The sequence below is a fragment of the Stegodyphus dumicola genome, chromosome X1, assembly GCF_044657685.1.
Source record: "Stegodyphus dumicola isolate Sdum_Otavi_A_Nest chromosome X1, ASM4465768v1".
In the NCBI taxonomy this organism is placed as follows: domain Eukaryota; kingdom Metazoa; phylum Arthropoda; class Arachnida; order Araneae; family Eresidae; genus Stegodyphus; species Stegodyphus dumicola.
The window spans coordinates 225,157,175-225,178,687 of record NC_140780.1 but is presented as its reverse complement, the minus strand read 5'-3'; the positions used below and the strand labels follow the sequence as shown (position 1 = coordinate 225,178,687).

Below are 21,513 nucleotides of genomic sequence, written 5' to 3'. Positions count from 1 at the left end.
TTATTGATGTAGTTTCCTTACCTTGATAGCAAATTCGGAGAAATTATTCAATAAAGAGAGAGAGAGCAATCATTTTGACATGTCTCTCTATTACCATGTTTCTAAAAGCATGTGCTATCTTCAAGATGATCAAATGAAGATTATCTCGTCTGTGGTGTTTCGTTCAATAATATCTGCAGGTAATGGATTCGAATAAGTGTCACATTTAGGCACGAAATTCAGTCCAATGGACTATCACATCAAACTAAATGAATATCTTAAGTTTACGACCTCGCTTAAAATTATTAACGTAAATCTTGCTAATCAACAATTTACATGCAAATGTTTACATGCAATGGTTGCTCAAAAAAAGTGGCTAAAGGCTCTATTTATTTAAATATTTGTTATCGAGATGTAAATTCAATTACATAGTTTGTTAAAATAACCTGGAACATTTTATGAAAACAGTTTCAGCACTGGTAGTAGCAGATTTTGATGAATCATGCAATTTCATATTTTTTAGCAATTTAACTACAAAATGTTACATACTCTTAAGTAGAAGGTTCGCACAGATCTGACTGCAACTAATATTTTCATTGAGTAAGCTATAGAGCTAATAAAGCATGTTGATTTATCCAATATGAAACTATTACTCACCAAAATAAAACGCATTTTCACCTCCAACTAATCAAAATCTGATCGAAATTTCTTAGTATTCTGAAAGTATCACTTAGAACTAATCTAAGAGAGCAAATTCTTTCTCTTGTATTTCTACAAATTTTGTAATCATTCAGAAATAACAAGAATAAGATGTATTCGCTGTTATAGAAACGAAGTAATGTATTAGGCAAAGAGTGAGCAAATTTACTTAAAAGTCTAAATTTCGTGTGAAAAAGATCAGTAAAAGCAAACGATGGAAAAGAAAATACAAGATGTTAGTTAAATAAAACGTATACGCCAAGAATGTACTTATTTACTACTAATCAATGCTTAGACCTTTTTTCACTCCAGAACTGTGCTTATTTTCTTAATAGTACTCACGATTTTGTATTTTTTGTCTACTTTGTTATTTATGTGTAGCTTCAATTACAATTTACAGTCCAAGCTTGAAATCCACTTTTCGAAAATTCTGGAGATTACTTTCATGCACATGCCCTTAAATCCTATTTCACTTTTTTAACCTTGTTAAATCTGAAATCATACAGATTATTCTTTATAAGCTCGAAAGGACGAATGAAAATTAGAATAGGCTAAATTAGGACTGTAAGAAAGATAAGACACCATGGATTATCGCATACAGACAATGGTTTGATTTGCAAAAAATAATGTATATTATCTTGCAGTCTTTATTAAATAAATATCTTCCTGTAGTCTGTTTTTCTTTATGGCCTTCATCAAAATAAAACAGGTGATGATTGTTTTACACCCATCCAAATCAGCAATGAGAATAGCACTCTGTGCTTTTCAAAATACGGTTATCATGACCGCCTATGTTGATCTAGCAGATTTAAACTTTAAGAGCGTGTAGCTACTATGGCGCACTCTTTGAGTTAGACTTAACTTTGTGGATCATACAGGTAAGCTCACTTCTTATCTTCGAGGGACCACACTTTTTAACAATGCCTATTCTTCAGTTTCAAAATTCATCCAAGCGCACTTCATACACTACCATCCGCCTTCTCCGATTATTCTTTAGAAATCACTTATCACAAACTTTGTGGTATTCAAAGGCAAATAGGCCTGTGGTGTAGGATCAAACTCATCAGTAACATTCCGAACTGTGATACTGTATGTCCCTTTCGAAGCAATTCAACAGGACACTGACGTAACTGACGTCGACCAACAACCATTCCTCTTATTATTTACAATTCCGTTTATCCTCCTTAAAACGTTTTCATGTGCCACATATCGTTAATGTTCATTACGACATAATCATTAATCTTTAATTAAATATGGATATGCTTAGAAGGGCGTAATGTTCTTTCTTTAAATTTAGTGATAACTCTTTACGTTAGACTCATATTTTTAGTTTTAACCATTCGCTCAGAAAACGAAGAACGTACTTTAGCAGGATACGACTACTTCTATATCATCGATACAAAATTGACTTTCGTACTAATTGGTTTTCTGAATTTTAGCTTATTTCATTGAGGAAGTTTCTTTTATTTTAACGTAAGAGTAATTTGCTTAAATTTGTTCATCTTGTAGAGACATTAGGTATTTTGGAAGCAGGAGTCATGAAAAATTAGCAACGCCTTCTCCGGGAATCGAACCACGGACCTCTGGAATACCGGACCAGCGTGCAGAACCACTACACCACGAAGCCACGCTAGGAAGGCGGGAGAAATACCTTATATACTCCCCCTTTTAAAGGGCGACTGGGGTTTTTAGGGAACCCAATCACCAAATCCTGGGTGAGGAGAATCATCATCCAACACCCTTTTAGTTCGGGCACCACTGTAGAGACATTAGATTTTTTTGAGGCTGAAGAGATGAAAAATTAGCAACGCCTTCGACGGGAATCGAACCACGGACCTCTGGAATACCGCCCCAGCGTGCAGAACCACTACACCACGAAGACACGCTAGGAAGGCGGGAGAAATACCTTATAAACTTATTTACTATGTCATTTTGGTTGTATTTTCATCTCATGTTGGTTTCTAGCTAAGTATGAACTGAAATACATCAATGAACAATCAGGTTTATATGCAAAATGATAGAAATTTGAAGGTTTGAATTTAATACTTAGAATTATAACATATTCCCTTATATAGTTTAAAATATGCCCTTTCTGGCACATTATCTCGTGGCGACAGCATCTTCAATAAATTTTATGAGATAAGTAGCCCGTTGTTTAATTTTTAGTCCTTTTTATTATTACTTTTCTTATACTTTGATGCATCAAGTTCATGGTTTTAGATTCTTTCTTTGATTATTCTCTCTCTCTCTCTTTTTTTTTACACTTTAATGTATCGAGTTCTGGCTGATCAAAAAAAATATATATATATATATAATCAAACTTGTTGCTTTTTCATATGATACACAAACATTTATAGCCGTTCTAATTTGTCAGAAATTACAAACATAGAAGCATAACTCGTTGACTGCGCCTTGTATAATTTTTAATCAATTCTTTGACGACACGTTCGTATATTTAATATTAACTAACTTTATGTAATGTTAAAATTAGTCTCGTAATAAGGTCTCTTCTTATTTGAAACTCATCTCATTTGCATGAAAGAATATCTTCGAATTTTGAGCCTTCCGAAATAAAATCTATAGTAAATTATTTTCTATTATGCTACTATTTAACAAAATTTGAGACACCGATTTTATTGTGTGGTATGTCTATAATTCTGACCTTAATACTGACAATCTTATAAAGCAAGTTTTTTCGCATACCTGTTAAGAAAGAATAAATTAAGCTAATTCTTTGCACTTGTTTTTCCGAAGGACCTAGCCCATTTATTGCAGGAAAAAAAAGAGTTCAGAGCTACCAAAAGAGTATTAATAGCAAAATGGTAACATTTACTTTGTAAGGTATATTTTAATTTTATAACAGTTATTTTAATTTTGAAACCCTTTCCTATCGATTCTGGTTTCCACTTACAAATCCCTACCAGAATGAGTTTTTAGAATCGCGTTGAATACAAATGTGTTAGAAGAAATATTTAAGGAAGGTTCAGCTTACTTCGATAGGAGGTGCTAGGAGTCCTTAGTGGCGCGTGTTTCCCTTCTAGATAAGTCACTCTTGAAGCTGTTACTCTCTGCCGTATTATATGTGCCTATTGATATTCGCCGGTCAGTTTAGTTCAAGGGCCAACTACGTTAGATAATTGTGTTTAGCTTCGGCTAAGTCTAGTTTAGTTAATTATAGTTTAGTTTATTATTTTGTTATTCTGAATTAAAGCCCGAGTAGAAGCTTTCTTGTAAGCCCGAGAAGGAGCCAACTGTTATTCTTATTTGCGTGAATAAAAGGGTATTTTAACCCTTCTTGCGTCTACGTCTTATTTGTTTGAACTCAGCAATAAGTCGCTACATAGTTCATTGGGTTCCTCGACGTTTCATCTTAGACAAAGCGCGAGGAAACCTACAACTTTAATTTAATAAAAAAGCATGCATCCTAAGGAATGGAAACTTACTTTAAATGCGTTGTTATGAATCTAAGCGCATGCCTTAGATGGCGCATAAGAACATATGCATAAGAACATGTTTTTAAATGAGAGTGGGGGAAGTTATTTTCAAATAAGTAAAATCGACGCTATTTGACACGAAGAATTTACTTCGTGTCAAATACTCACGTTCATCTCTAATGAACTTCTCATTAGAGATGCCAAATATTTTCAGTTTACAATTAAAAATCTACAAAACTTAAAGTTATTATTTCGTATCGTAATGCTGTTTCGACTTTTTCAACAATAATGATATCTTACACTACGTATACATACAAAATTACTGGAATATGGCGCATAATTTTTATCTTACTTCTTGGTTAGTAGTGAGGTTACTACATATGTAATTTTGATTTCATGTATCGTTGTTTGACCTTACAAAGGGTTTTGAGTGCAGGGTTTTAATTGCATTAAAAAACTACGTATTTAGTGTATCTATGTGAAGTGCTTGAAGCTCTGTGTGGGCAAGGTTTAATACTTATTACTTTCATGCTGTTGTTGTTACTATTATTATTATTAGAAGTAGTAATAGTAGTAGTCAGTGCCACTTTAACATCATTATGAACCGCCTAGCAAAGCAGTGTGCTGGGGCCCCTATGACAACCACTCACAGAATTTAAGACGGCCATGCGTTAAGACGGCCCCCTGGTAGTAGTAGTAGTAGTAGTAGTCGTTAGCAGTAGCATTAGCAGTATTATTATTATTATTATTATTACTAATCTTATATAAATATTAGCTTAGAGACATTTTATTGTTGAGCTCTCGCATCTGCAAATCTCATTCAACATTCAGTGCGAAATACATTTCACAGAAACAATAAGCTGTGATAGTAATTATGTGTGTAAAAAGTTTACGTCAAAACCACTTCATTATTCGTATGTTCGACAATACATAATTTGTTTTGGTTTATTCTTGAAAGCTAGGAAATGGAACCAGAGCCCATGACAATGGCTGCTAAATCAATAGTGTCACCATCAAGAAACTACTCCTGGAGAACTATGTTCCTATCCCTCTCCTGCTCAATCACCATGGTTTAGCACTCCTATTTTATAACGGTTCGCCCAGACACTCATAGACGAACATCTTTCGAAGGAATTTTTAAGAAATCTTTTTACTACGAGCTTCATACTATATTTGGGTAAGATTTAACATTTGGACTATATCTGAGTAATTTACTTTTCAGTAGACTATATTAAACTAAAAATTTGCATTGAATATTTTTATTTTTTACAACGTTTCTTAAATATTTTTTTAATTGCAACATGATATTTAAAAAGGAAAGTGTGACTGCATGTCCAAGAAACCTTTCCTTTTTTCAGAACATGCATGTTTAAGAACACTTTACTTGATTCACAATATTCCTGTTTAAGAACACTTCACTTAATTCAAGACACATCACATTTAAACCTAAACGTGTTCAAGGATCAATTCATGTGTTAGTATAAATATTTTACTTAAAAATTTTGGCAAAAACATATTTATTTTTACATTTAGCGACATGTAATTTGCTTAAAATATAACATTGTTCATATTTATACAGCTGCGTAAGATGGATAAGCAGGAAAAAATCGAAGAATCAAATTTTGTAATATGCATAGAGTTCTTGCTGAAACATTGAAACATAGCATTTAAAGATGTAAAAAACTTTCAAAAGATTTTGAGATTTTATAGTTTTGAAAGAATTTGAAGCAAATGTTCGTCCCATAACTTGTAAAAATCATTTAAGTATTGATGTACAGTGACTTGTCAAAAGGATTTAAGCAATGATACACAATAACTCGTAAAAAGGAATTAAGCATTGATGCACAACAGCTTGTAAAAAGAATTTAAGCACTGATACACAAACCAAAATGATAACTGTAGAAAATACTGCTATGCAGTTAACAATGCAGGTGCTTTTTATAAAATGTTTCCTATAATTTGTTCATAAAGTACTCACATAGTAGTTTAAACTTTGTGGAAACACAGTGTAATTGCTCCTTTTTTTGTGTTTATCCGTGTGTCTGACAAGGTTCCGGTTTCACCAAGTTCACTTGCCTTTGCAAATATTTTTAGCCCACCAGCGGCCGAGGGGTAATGTCGCTGAACACTGGTAGTTTGGTCAGAGGTTCGAATCTCGGTGAACAGACAGACTGACTGCACGGGCATTTTCGTGGTTTTCACATGTGTGACGTGTATACAAGCCAGTTTCCAATAGAATGTCCTCCAAGATGGCATCATTCCCCTTAAGCAGAAAGCTTTATCATAAACAAATACACCAAACGAAACTTTTTAAGTTCATGAATTAAATTAGTATACACTAGTTTGATCAATACATTAAACTAGTGTTAAATAAGTAATTATCACTTAATCATAAAGATCATTAATGCACTTATGCGTAGAATGTTTACACACTTAAAATTGACTTGCGGTGACTTTTATTGATCTACAGTGATATGTCACTCTGGTCACCAAATATGTACATTACTTATACAAAATTTACACAAGGCTGACTGAAAATAAGCGCTGAAGAAAAAATGTACTAGATTAGTCTCACTTCACTTCACTTGTTTCTATTAAAAGCAATCAGAACACGCTCACTTCAACAAAACATCTCGCTGACTGTAAAACAGCTATAACGAGTTCTGCTTTGAGACTGTAGTAATGTATTCCCTTTCCCAAATGTTGAAATGATTTAGATGTCTGGAAGTTCTCGAACTTTTAGGAATACTTTTACATTTAACCCTTGAGTCAATGACCGACAACTCTTTTGTGAATTTTATTTGAATTTTTATGGGTTTTAATTAAAGTATGCCAAGATGGCTTCATTTCTCCAATATCTGAACGATTCTTAATCTTAAGATAAGATTTCAAAATGATATGCAAAAGTGCTATCATATGTTTTGGCACCAAACATATCTGTGTCGTTGATTAGGGAACAGGTATCTGGGTATCCATGCGCTTTTTTATGCACGTAATTAGAAACGTCGAATTACTTAACCTTTCACCTTCTGCAAACATATTATTTAATAAGACACCTTTTACGGTGTCATATAATATATAAATGCACATTACGTATTGGCTTTTCACAATTTAAAAACAATTTTCTTATTTATTTGGGTCATTTCTGTGCAACGACGTTAATCTAGCCAGTTCCGTTAGAGAGGCCTGCGCAAAAGTATCCTTCCCCTTAAACAGAAAGAACACTCGCATGACTTGCCATAGCTGATTAAGCAAAAGAAACCAAACTCACCTGGCAAACTTCAACTATGCTTTTCTTTTTTCTACTTGCACCCTACGTTGGGAAGTGAAGTACAATTAAAATTTGATAATTTGATGAGCCTCAGACTTTCAATTCCATGTTTTCAGGTTGCTTTCAAAACCTGATTTGGTAAGAAAACGTCTGATGGTTTGAATATTCAGACAAATTAGGCAAAAACAAATCTCTATTCACCAGGAGAGGAAATAAATTGGTCGTGAAGAAGAAATAAAAAACTTTCCTTAAAACAAAATCTAAGGTTACTTGCCAAATGTATGCTACAAACAAAGCAAGAACTTCTGTACTCATGATGGTGCCTCTCTCCTCCCCAAAAAAAAGATGAGATGCCAGTTATTCATTCATTTCTGAGTGGTGTTTAGTTCCATTTATCCATGGCGTCATTCCCTGACTTTAATCTTGTAAAAGTGACGACTTTCTTGTCTTTTATCGTCGTAATAATATTTTTTGTTAATGCATAAATTAATATGCAGTCTCACTTTTCTTTTGTGCATCTGCACATATCGTTACAATCTCGTGGAACTCGAGTAATATAATTTTAATGTTTGAAATGTTTTCGACAGAGCTTTTCTTTGGAATTTAATTTTTGTTCTGCTTTAGAATTTCTGTAACTATCGTTTTTCATGATACTAGTGGTTTAGCCAAAGACAGAGAAGTGAAATTATATCCATTGTAACGTTTTAGTTGTATCTTATGTAAGGAACTAAATCTTTTATGAAATATTCTCCTTGATTCGTTTTAAGAACAAGACCTGATTTTCTCTATGTATGTTCAGGAGGTGAACTGAATAAAAACTTTTGGCTCCACATATCTACTAAAGTGCTGTATTTATTCGGCTTAGACATGATACGCTGAGTGAACTGATATCTTCCTAGTGTAAAAATAATTGCTCTTCTAATATTAGATTGTCTGCTGGTCTATATTTCTTTACTAATGGAAATCAAAGATTGAACATATATGGCGTATTTCAGCAGCTTGAAAACATTCTGTCCCTGTGTGTTGATTGTCAAAGTAAATTAATCGAAAGATATTCCAAAATCGATTTAGAATCATATTTGTTTAATACAATGGATACAAATTTGGCTTTCACATTTCTAGCATATGGTTTACAATTGAATTATAAACACAAGCTGAATCAGGACTCCCATGACATCGAACTCTCGCATCGTAAGTTTCATCTAAGTAAATCAATCGATTGTCTCGATTATATTTGTCACAGGTATTACTTGAATTTTTAATTGTATATCTAATTAGCATGTCAATAATTTCGTTTGTAAATATGCAACTAATTATTTTGATCAATTATTATTCCAACAGCAAATACTCAGACGTAATTTATGAATATTTGATAAAAAAATGTACTTTTCCTTGCACACACTGCCTTGAAAATATTTTTTTTTTCATTTACTGGCATTATCTTAATAAAATAATAAAATGCAAATCCTACAAAAAATTAAATACTTCACATGTGCAAATAAAATTTTTTCGATGTATTTGGCACTAAAGACATCACCTTCGAATAAAATATTACCTAAACTAAAGCCGCAAATGAGCATTTATTATTTTTCTCAAAAATTTTTAAAATAAACAATATATAATGTATTGAGAGTTACATGAAAGCGAACTGTAGGGAGAAAAATATAATTTTCAGGGCGCGATACTTTGAAATTCAACATGGATTCCCGGTCATTGATGTATGAAGAAATTGATTTGGTCATTTTCAAGAGAGTACGCGACTTGGTAATTGCCATCTGATATACAGATGTCATTTACGCCTTTTAGATTTGAGCTCAATACGTTTGAGAGGATAAGTTTTAACAGAATGTTTCCTATAAAATATTTATCTATAAAAAATGCATATAAAACTAACTTTGTAAATTACAGGATACTTTAACGGTTCGGTGCTATTTTTACCATGACCAGACATGGGCCACAGTCCCATATCAAGCAACATAGTTAGATGAAATAATACTCTGATTTCTGTATCTGAAAAAATCTTGATTAAGTAATTAGTCTTTTCATTTCGATTATCTTCTAAAACCAATAGCGTGAATATTAGAGGAGCCAAATGTTTTTCATGAAAAGGATTTGTTTCGGTAAGTTCTTAAGATCTGTCACCCCCGCAACTGGTTTTAAAATATGTTCTATATTTAAGTATACTAGTGTTCAAAATTACCTTAAGTCTTTCAAATTTAACAATATGTCAAAAATTGCTGAACTAAATTAAATTACTTTTTTAGAAAAATAAGGGAAAATTTAACTACCTATCCAACTTAATCAAGGCCTTTCCATAGTCACTGAGTATCCACTTCCACTAATTATATCTGATGAATTTTGAGTATATTTGATTTAGTTTTGAAGCTGTATGTTTCTTTCTTATATAAATCGATTGAGAACCTCTCTTCTTACTTCCAAAGCATTATTTGAAGGAATAGCTTCGTTGAAGAGAGACGGACCGTTTAGAAGAAGAGTAATCAATAAGTGAGGTAACAAAATGTTTAAATGCCTTTAAGTAAGTCATAATATCTCTAAATGCTTTTAAGATAAAAGCATTTAGAAAAAAATTTAAATATACTGTTACTGACCAGCTGAACAGAGGCAAAAAATAATGTTAAGATCCTTCGAAAAAATCAATGGTTGCCTTTAATAGCACATGGCAACAGGTAGTTGACTGCTTTTGGAGCCTGCAGCTACCACTCGGTTCTTTGCATTAAAGAAGTATCAAGAAAACATCATGAGTAAGGTTTTTGCTCTATCATCGCATACGTTTTGTCTCTTTAACCTCATATCAGAAGAAAAAGCCAGGCTGAATTTGTACAAAACGTATAGTCAACTGCAATGAGCTTGTGTAAAATGCGAGGAAAACGTTTTCTCAGTAGCACAGTTTTTTCCTCCTCTCAGAATTCCCAGAAATTTTGGCTGATTCCAGGAAATGATTGTATAACTTCTAAAAATCATCGCTTAATGTATAATTTTATTTATATTTAAACAAATTATGAGAATTTACATTTATTTCTGCAATTAAAAATATGCTTTTTAAAACATAATAAAATATTAAATTTTGTTAGAAGGACACTTTTTTATTTATGCCTTGAATTACGTCTTAAAAAAAAACAAAGTTTTACATACAGATTTTCAACAAATAAAGAGACTGCATAAATGCTCCCTCAGTTTCAAAAGAAATGTCTTTTATTGAATGTATTAAATACATTATGCTGGAAATTTTGTGACCTCTTGTCATCAATAATTCCAATTCTTTTGTAAAATAAAGTGCAATCATTGATCGTGATCCCAAAATAAAACTGAAGACTGAATTATATATGCATTAAACTGAATCGCTGCTTCTTGATTTTTCTAAAGGTGTAACTTTAATAGAAACTAATATCCATTATAAACGACCTCCACAACGATATCCGTCTCTTCAGATAAATAGCACACGTACTTTTTGACTTAACTAAACAAGCAAATGAACGAACGACATTCTGTTTTACCTTATCTGTCGCCGATCTATCACCTACAGAACGAAGTCGCAGAATATTGGTAGTTATTTCTGATTATTATTAACAGGGATTAAAAGGGAATTCTTTATGCGTATAATTTTCTGCATGAGGTTTTCGTGTTTTTCTCATGCATATCATAAATACCCTTGCAAAATATGGATTTGTTCAAAACCGATAAAAATATAAGTAATAGCTTTAAAAAATATAGATAATGATTTTTTTAATTCTGTGTTTGGCGGCTGTAGAGGACCAGGATTCTCTGAGGAGTTCCTTTAGTAGTTATAATTTCCTTTAGTATTTGAGTACTGAAGCGATTAATGAGAAATGAAGACTCGGTGGAAAACCATATATGCCCATTGTTTGTCCGTAACTGTAATTTAGGTATAAGGTATTTCTCTTACTTCCCTAGCGTGCCTTCTTGGTGTAACGGTAGCACGCTGGGCCGGTACTTGAGAAGTCCGTGGTTCGATTCCTGGCGAATGCGGTTGCATATTTTTCATCCTCCTGCTTCCAAGTAACCTAATGACTCTACATAGGAAATACTTTAAGTACTGGGAAAAAAATTTTTTTGTCCGCCCGCTAAGAGGGAAGAAGTATTTATGACCAACTTCATGTTCGTTCTTGTCTTTTGTAACGACGACCTCTTGGTCTCGTCCATCAGCTTTTTGCTTGTAAATATGGAAAGTGAAGATATCAGTGTAAGCTCCCATTCAGTGGCCGAGTTTTCTGCCAGCAGGATAAAGAAAACAGAGCAAATCCGCGATGTTATGTAAATTTTAAGAGCAACCACACGTGAGTTAGGACCTGATTATAAGTGCAAATGCTTTCAATGATTTTATTTGATTTGCGATAGTGAAAAACAACGTATTCTCAAAAGTTTTAATGAAATTGAGAATTATAATATCCAAAATCATTATCTCGCCAGTATTATGACGCTTTTGCCTGTGATACACCACGTTCTTGTCTGGAAGATGAGGGATCTTCACACAGTGCGTTTTACTGTTATCGAACATGTTGTTTCCAGGGCTTGAAGTATAATAATAGGCAGCCAAACACCTTTAGCTCATTCCACGGCATTACAAAAAATGATTAAAAAATAAGAGAATCTTTCGCAGTTTATGGGAAAGCAACTGCAGATTGCAAAGAAAAACTTGAAAACCGAAAACATGAAATTCCTGAGGAAGTTATTTCTAAATTAATTGAGTTTTTCAGTTCCCTCAAAATGAGAAAGTCTCAATATTCCTTAAGGAACGGTAAGAATATATACCGATCGTAGGAGTTAAGCACCACAAAATTACACGCCATGGACAAAACAAACAGAACAATCCAGTGCCGTATGATAAATTCAGAGACATTTTTTAATACTTTTATATCGGATTCTGTTACCCCAAAAGAGACACTTGCAGTCTCTGTGATACATTAGGAGCAGAGATTGATATGCTTGCCAAAAAATTGGAAAAACTTACCGAAGGACAAGAAAAAGCGCAACTGATTCGATATTTGAAAAATAAAATGAGAGAAAATGAACTTCGTCTAAGGAAGTGTTAATTGCGATATGAAAGAAGATTTCCGCCCCAAGATTAACAAAAGGAACTGGGGAAGAATCTTAGTCACCTTGAAAAACAATCGAAAATTGTTTTTCTATTATTTTGTGTATTTATTTTGTTTATAATGCAAATTTCATTAAATAAAGTTTGAAAGCTTATTATTAATAATTTTTGTATGATTTTATAAGCACAATTTCTTTATCATTAAAATTACACAAACTGAAAATTCATTTTCTCAAAATTTCTGTCACTGGACTTAAATAGCGTTTCCTCCTGGTTCTTCAAATGACATTAATTCATTCTGCAGAAGTCTCTCTCACTGTTTTTAAAAAATTCTAATCAATGATATTATTTTATAGAAGTGCAGCTCTCTCAACGGTTAAAAACATGTGTATTAAGGCTGAATAACGTTCTCGAAATTTTTCTGGCTTCTTAAATTAAAAAAACTTTTGCAGAACGTCGAATTATTCAGAAGCTAAATCACTTTTCATTTAATATTACAATCTAACCCATTTTCCTTCCTTTTTATGGATTATTCCATGCCTTTGTATGTTGTATTAAAATACACTTAACATATTATTGCATCATTGGTTTTTATATTATTGTATTATTGGTTACTATATTATTGTATTAAAATCTAAAATATTTTAACTAATGCGATTGAAAACAGTAAGACATGGTAGGTGGCGTTCAATTCATAATTCAGTACCAATATACTCAGTACATAGCGTCAGCAAGGTATTTTATTGATTCCAATAGTGTTGCAAATATTTATAAAAATTTTCAGTTAGGTACATTACAAACTGCATCATTAAGAGAAATAGTTAATATATAAAGATACAATCGTCTCTCGGAATCTTACTGGTAAGATTGTTAGAGAAATTAGCCATTTCAGGTGGCACAAGCGGCCGCTTATGTTTCTGTCTATTTTTTTTTTTTTAAATCTTTATTACACAATTTGTTGCATAGAAGAAATGGCTGCTTAGAATATTGAAAAGAAGACCGCTAGTCCATATTTTTAACCTTTTTTAAAGTTGTATCATCCATTTCTAAAAAATTTCAAGACCACGCCCCTAAGAAACTGTAAAACGCTTCTTCGTAAGATTTTCTTTCCATTCGTAAAACATTAGCTTATGTGTTTGTTTTAAAAATGCTACTAAACATCCTTAAAAAATATCAAGCTTAATATAACCATTGCAAAATATGGATTTGATTCTCATAAATGCAGAGTTTTAAAATAATTGGATGAAAAATCTTCGTTTGGCTTAAATTCGAATTGCAAAGAAATTTAATTCTACTCTAAATGGGATTGCTGTTATAACGCAACGTCATTAGAATAAACGAAATTACAAAAGTAAAAATATAAAGCTATCGAAGAAACATTTCATACTGCTTCAGTGAATATTCCAAGTAACAGAAGTATTTTGGGTAATCAAACTGACGAAATTTCGAAGAAATTAAAAAACAAATTAAATGGATGGACAGAGAGCTTAAAAAACGTGCTAGCTTAGGCTATGGATTCATGAGCGGGAAGAGTATAATTGTAAATACCAACGATATGAAAGAAAGACTCGTTTCTTTCCAGGATTGCTTTCTGGGTTAAAGTAAAAGACATTTTTAATTTGAATGTTCGTGAACTGTTTTTCAATAATAGTTCCCTAGAATATGTTATATCTACGAAGGTGAAAAATGATACAATGAAAAGTCTAGCAAGAAAGGATGAACTGCTTTAGAAGGAAGCAATATTGAATGGCACAGGAAAATTGACTTTACTGCCGTGTTGTTAGGATTTCATATGCCATAAAAATTGTCATGATGTTAGGAGCAGGAAAAATTTCATGGCTGTAACACCAACGCTTCTACTCAAAGAAGTACTGCGGTGAAGAACCTACTTTAATATTACACTTATCGAGACAAAAAAAATCAAACTCTAGTTATCTTAATTTATTTATTAACCAACCTCTTAATGCAAATTCAAAATGACATCAAATATTGCGAGGTTTAAAATTATATATTCCGTTCAGCTTTTGTCATATAGGAGTCAAATGTTTTGCGTTTTATTTTTGTTACTTTGAATACAAAATATTCCTAAACGGAGGAGGTGTAAAAAGGTTACATTTCATTATTAATATACAAATATCTCTTTTAAATTTAAAAATACAAAATCACAAATCTTTGCATCATTTAAAGCATTTTTGTAACTGGAACTATATGTATGAGCCTAACGGTTGCGAAAATAGAGTGACTTCTGTGGACACTGTGGGTAAGGACTTCTTTTGCGGACACGGTGTATATTTGGCTGCATCGATTGTCCGATGTTAGAAATGTACGAATTCCCATTTCGGCCGTGTTTTGCATTTCATGGTGCATATACTGTATATATATATATCTGTCTGTGCGTTTGTATGAGATAAAAGATATGCAAATCAATATTCTAACTTAAATTTGCAGTAGCCTCTTAATTCGAATGTAATATCGAAAAGCCATTACGTTATGACCACCCTGCTGATAACATGTAGGATCCCCTTTAGCTTTCAAACCTGCCAGCATCGGCTTGGAATTGACTCCATAAGGTATTGGTAGGTAGTCTGAGGTATCTGGTACCAAGCGCTCACCAACCGGTCCTGCAATTTCCGAACATTGCGAGGGGGTAGCGTAGCAGCACGAATTTGGTTTTCCGAGTGGAACCATAAATACTCTATTGAATTAATGTCAGGTGAATTTGAAGGCAAAGACATGACTTGAAAGTCACTGGAATGTTCCTCGAACCACTCCCTGACGATTTGACCCTTATGACATGGTGCATTATCCTGTTGGTAAACACCATCCCACCGCCGAAAATACTGTTGTCATGAATGGGTGAACCATGGTCTGCAACGATGTTCACGTAACGCACAAACGTCAGGGATTGTTCTATGGGGATTGTGGGTCCTAATACGCTCCATGAAAACATTGCCCACACCATAATCCCCTGCCACCGGCTTGTCTCTGTCCAAGTTCTCATCCGGGAGCTACGGTTTCGTTTGGAAATCGGCGTATCAGCCCACGCCCGTCGATGTGATGGACCAGAAAACGTGATTTGTCGGATCATGTAACTTTCTTCCATTCCGCTAATGTCCAATTCAGATGTTTCTTGGTACACTGCAGACGCAGCTGGCGATGACATACCGTCAGTGCAGGGACATGCTTCGGCCTCCGACTGCGTAGGCCCATTCGCAGTAATATACACTGTACAGTGTGTTCAGAAACACTGTCTGGGTCGCCACTGTTGTAGCTGGTGGTGATTTCGGCTGTTGTAGCTCCTCGGTCACGGCGAAGAATGCACAGCAATCTCCACTACTGGCCGGCGACTTGTCGTTTCACCATCCATATACCATTTTCGATATGTGCTCACAACAACTGCACGTGAACAGCTCACTAAACGCGCCGTTTCTGATATTGATGTTTCCCAGTCGCCGAGCCATAACAATTTGACCTTTATTGAAGTCTGATAAATCAGCTGCCTTTCTCATTATGTCTCTAATCGAGCTATCAATGCATAGCCGCTTTATATACTCCAACATCAGCCGCGCACGCTCAGTGGTTTTGTTCCTGGGCCAGCCCATTGTTATAGATGGAGGATGGTAATAATATAATGGCTCTTCGATGTATAAGAGATTTATTAATTAGCAAATCAAAATGATATCGAAATCGAAACTAACCTATTCTGTACCCAGTACAAGTATTTCATCCTCAACAAAACATACTTCGCTTCTGCTTCTCGGCCTAGTTAGACTGCTGCATGCTACAAAAGACAATCAATTAAGTAAATAATCCTTAAGAAATTTTATTGTAAATTAAATGGTTAACTTATTTCAGTGCTTGTAATTTTATTTCTTCAAGAAAATCTTCCTGATAACATCTGATTTCATCGCATCTTCATCTTCTGAAAGTATGCATGAAGTATGCATTGTCGTAGAGTAAGTATGAAAATTTCTTTTTAACATGTTAGGTTATTTGAATCTGACAAAGCATACGAGTGATAGCTGTCTAAAGGGGTGGATGCTTTCATGAAGGTCTTTCTAAGAAAACCTAGCTCGTTTTCACTATACACATCGGAGAATACACGAAAATCACCCATGCAGCCCACTCGTTCGCCTCGATTCGAACCCCCGTACAAGTATTCAGCGTCCTTAAACATTCGGCCACCTATGGGGCAAATTTCTTCTTAAATGCTATATAAAAATTATAATACCTATGCTTATAAAAGTAACCGACCACATTAAAAACTTTTTAATTTAAATAAATAAATTATCTGTAATTTATGCAGGATACGCAGGCTGACATATTTATGTGAAACAAAATATGAAGCTGAAATAGTTGAATCATTGGGATATTATACTATCATACTATAAGTTGCTTATGAATATACATATTAATGATACAAGATAGACATAGAAAAGAATTTAAATGGCGCTGGAATCATATAATCCTAATGCAACAGTTAATTCTTTCATTAATGTTTCAAGACTCACTGTTAGTACATATTTTAGTTAAAGCATTTTATGATTTTATCTTAATTTCACTTTTCTGGCAGAAGGAAAGGCTACATAGAGCACTAATTTCTTTGTTTCGTGTAAACGTAATATAAACCAATCCCATCAAGAAACCTTTTTGAATTAAATGGCCTTCACGGTCCTTTAAGTGAAATAAATAAATAAATGGGCCGTAAAAGTATGCCATGGTGTAAAGGTTCCAATTTGATGAGATTTTCGTACGTCGATGGTTTTACGTAGCACTGAGTTCGTATTCCTGTAGTTGGTAAATCAGAAAATTTCCTATCCACTCAACACATCAGTGGTTGAGAAGATAACGCTGTTGATCAGTTTGTAAAGATATTAGGCAAGACCTGAAAAGTTTTGCAACTAAATTTCAAACTTGATCAAATTTAGAAATAGTGTGAACTAATTTTAGAAAAAATTTTCATTTTAGGTTTGAAATATATATATTTATATATGATTAAAAGCAAAAAGTTTGCAAATTACGACACATAATGTAAAGCAACAGTGTGGTGTAGTATTTATCTTAAATAATAATAACGCTTTAAATTGGTGTATCTTTCGTGATACTATTTCTAAGGCATCCTAATTTTGTTAACTAACTAGCCAAAATTTCCTTATTTCATTACTTTAAAACCTATATTTATGAGTTTGTTCCTTAAAGAAAATAGCTTAAATTTTTGCATGTATTATAAAATTTAAATAACATCAACTCTTTATCGGAAATCCAGACCTGAGATGTTAAAATATTTCACAGTTCTTCAGTGAAATATGGTAGCCGTTTCTCAATTGCACTTAAACTAGAAAATTCGACTTCATTTTTTTATTTACCCAATTTACGATTTCCGTGTCATTATTTTCCCCCTATAAATCAAAGCAAGTCGTCTATGATAGAAAAAAAATATTCAATAATTTTTACAGTTCTTTAATTTGCTTTTAAATTTTCAGATATAAATTGCATCTTAAAATTGAGATTCTAAACCTTTCCCAGGATCTCTGATCCCTTCCTGGGGCGGCCCTCTTGATTAAATATGATAATACACTTTTCCTAGTACAACAGTCCTTCAGACCTTTAAAGATACCGTAGGTAGTTGAAGTTTTATGTATGGAAGACCAAAAGGTTACACAAAGTCATAAACCTTCACTTCCTACAGGTGTTTCCTAGGTGTAATTTAACAGTACATCTCCATGATCAGATCCGTCCTAGATCGAGGCATACGGAGTTGGATATCACCCTACTGAGAAAATTTATCGGGAAAAAAAGAGAGAGAAAGAGACAAAAAGAGCTCTTAACAGTTGGCTTGCATAACCCATCGGTTGTTTAGTTCAGCAAAAGCACTCGAAGAAAAATTAATTAGGTTATTAATGGGTCGCTGCAACCAGGAGTTTGCGCTGCTCTTTGTTACAACTGAAATGCGTGGAACTTTGAAAATTAATCAAAGTTGTATACTTTTGTTGAGAGTTAAGTTGTAAATGAAATAAAAAATACAGTAAATTTTAACAGTTAATGCAAGATAAAATCCTTAAAATAATTACTATTCTATTTCTACATAAATTCACTTATGTGTTAGACATGTGAGTCTAACATGTAAATATAACACATACGTTTCACTCAGGCAGATTATATCAAATACAGCTAAACTCAGTTATATTAATTTTCCAAGACTACTAAACAAGAAAAAGAATTCCTAATGATTATGATCATATAATGTTTAATTCTCAATAAGTATAATCTTGTTCTGATTTATTCTTAAAGGACTCTTTCTTTGTGCCATTCTACCTACAGAATTACATTAAGCTTAATTGTATAAAGATAACGTATACATTATTGTTGAAATAAGTTAATTAACCTAAGAAGAGAGTCAGTCGAATTTCTGAAGTTTACTATTGATAAAAAGAGAAAAATTGTGTACTAACAATTCATTTTCTTTTTCAGATCTTCGAAAGAAATCTTAAATGACTGGTTTTGGGCTTCTTGAGAAAGCTGCTCTGGTGTCTTCTCTGAGCTGGACTTTCAACTAGACAAAGGAATGACCCTAGTTCAGCTTAAACTCAGAAATTTCAAAATATAGTGTTGATAATGTACTTAACTGGAATACAATTCTATCATGCAAATACATTTTACCAAGTCATAAAATTGTACATATTAACAGGTGGCACGTTTCTATATTGAAAATATAATTCGAGTTTATAAAACTGTCTTTTTCTTCTGAAAGATAATTAAACGGAGAAGAGTGAATTGTGTTTTTACCTGATTTAAACAATTACTCTTGACAAGTATTATGACAAGGGTGAATACGTCAGCCGCACTCAGATTTTTGAACTTTCATGCTAAACAATTTTCAGTCTGCAAGGGAATCTGTGTCATTTTTCTGATACAAGTCAGAATTTACTTAAGATATATGCAAGTGTATGTGTCCAAAACTTGATGAATCCCTTTATTGTGAAGATGTTAATGATATCAAATGATACTGAAATTCATAAATTTATTTTGACCTTCAAACGTTTTGCACACATTGCTCAGCAAAATTCCTTAATTGTCATTTTAACGGCCATGTGAAGTTGCAAATCAGAGATGAAGTCTACTGTGTGTTTTTGAATTCAAGAACAATGCATATTAGTTCATTAGTCGCATTAAATGCTATAAATCAAATACTTAAACACTGTAAGGATTTAAAATTCAAATTATTAGTCAAAATATAAATCTGTATTTTTATCGACTATAAATTAAATATGTTAGTTCTTCGAAACGTAACATTATGAAAAAAATGCAAATAAATCACATTAATTTTAACTTGAAATTTCCGATGTATATCATATGGAAAAGAAAACATCATAAAAAATTTAGTTTTAGCTTCTTCGGTCTGCAGTTTCTGAAACTGAAGTATCAATTAGTTACAGAAGATTTTATTCAAAATATCCGACTATTTTAATGTTTTTTTTTTTTTTTTTTTTTTTTTTAAATAAAGTGATTCTTCTTAAATCAGTGTTTCTTTCTTTTACTTTATGATATAAAAATTTCGTTTTGTGCATTTAAAAGATCAATTTGAAATATTGTTTCATTTGCATTGTCAATAAGAGAGTCCGGATATTTTCCGTTATAGTGTAATATGTGCCATACTATTTCCTGCAGAAATTAATTAATATTGCCTGTTGCCCATTGGTAAATGAAACAAATTGTTTTTTCTCTTGTAAGAGTGTTCCTGTTTCGAAAATTTTATCAATAGAAAGTTTATTAAGTGTTACATACTATTTCATTCTTTGTTTATTGTAATAACTAAATTAAAAGCTGTGGTTTTACATAAAAAGTACATTTTTGCCTAAGGGGTGCATTTCTTACCTAAAGGACAAATTTGATATCTAAAAGATATATATTACATTTTTCTGGAGAGAACTGTTTGGTATGTGGTGTCCTGCAACAGGGAAGTTCTACGTTATTATTAGTTATTTGATTTAGGAGGTTATTGAAACAGATCTACAGTAATTTAAAGAAACGCATGCTTAAAAGATATATTTGCTAAAATTTGATATTGAACTTACGTAAAATTTTATAAAATTTCGCATTTGATGTAAAACATTATTTAAACATTTGTTTGACTATCATAGTAAGATAATGCGAACTGATTAAAGTATTCATAAATAAAAGGATTTTTTTAAAATTTAAGATAATATACTACGTTTATTCGATGAATATATACGGTATGGTGAAAACACTTTTCAACACTTCATGAAAGCGTGTATTTTGTGAATCTCGCCACGTATTTTACTAATTGATTTAAATGCTAATGCTAATACTAATATATCAATTAAAGACAATTTTATAGATAATTCAAAAGGTTTTTTTTTCCATTTAAAAGATCATTATTATTGTAAATATTATGTCATATGAAATGGAAAGAATCTATTAAGCTTATATAAACAATTAAATCGTTAATTTTTGTAATTCTTATAATCTATACATAGTTTTTAATTTCAAAAGAAAACAGTAATGTAAAACTATAAAGTATGAAAGATTTTATATTAATAAATTAATTTTAAACATGTTACAAGTTATGCAGATTATTGATATTTAATTTCAAAACATTTGATTGTAATTACTAATGCATATGGCTTGGGCATACAACTCACAAGTTTGTCCAAGTGATTTCCTAGAATTAAATGATACCACTACGAAACTACAGCTTCAGTTAAGTGCACTTTATCGCCTATTATTCATTAACTTGGCTTTCTGTTTCAGTATCATCCAAATATTTTCAATTGATTTGAAATTTGGCAATTAGGCTATACTGTTGCGAGGCTCCAACTTGTCAGCAACAGTGGTATAGACTGCTATGAACTGTAAATTACACAAACTTGTAAGAAGGGTTTAAATCCCTTTTTATTCCACTTTAAAAATCACAGCTGCGTTCACTTGACGCTCACAAACTACGCCGACCCGGCGGTTTAACAAAATAGAAAAGTACAACTAAAAATAAATGACAGGATGAATAAATAACGAGATCACTACCTACGAGGCTCTAT

General features: G+C 32.6%; 1 protein-coding gene across 8 annotated transcripts in view; it reads left to right on the top strand.

The window, feature by feature from the left end:
- LOC118191115 (carbonic anhydrase-related protein 10-like) overlaps positions 1-20,754 on the top strand; it is a 164,418-nt gene extending 143,664 nt beyond the window's left edge. The window contains exons 8-9 of one of the 8 annotated variants that reach the window (XR_015038793.1): positions 5,075-5,289; positions 18,929-20,754. Coding sequence is in view for 4 of the 8 variants with exons in the window: in XM_085808682.1 (XP_085664808.1) it covers positions 5,071-5,109 (39 nt within the window). In the remaining 4 variants the exon portion in view is untranslated. Of the gene's footprint in view, positions 1-5,070; positions 5,290-18,928 lie in introns of those variants that run through there. The other 7 variants (XR_015038792.1, XR_015038791.1, XR_015038790.1 and 4 more) reach the window with 7 other exon arrangements.
- Positions 20,755-21,513: the final 759 nt, after the last annotated feature.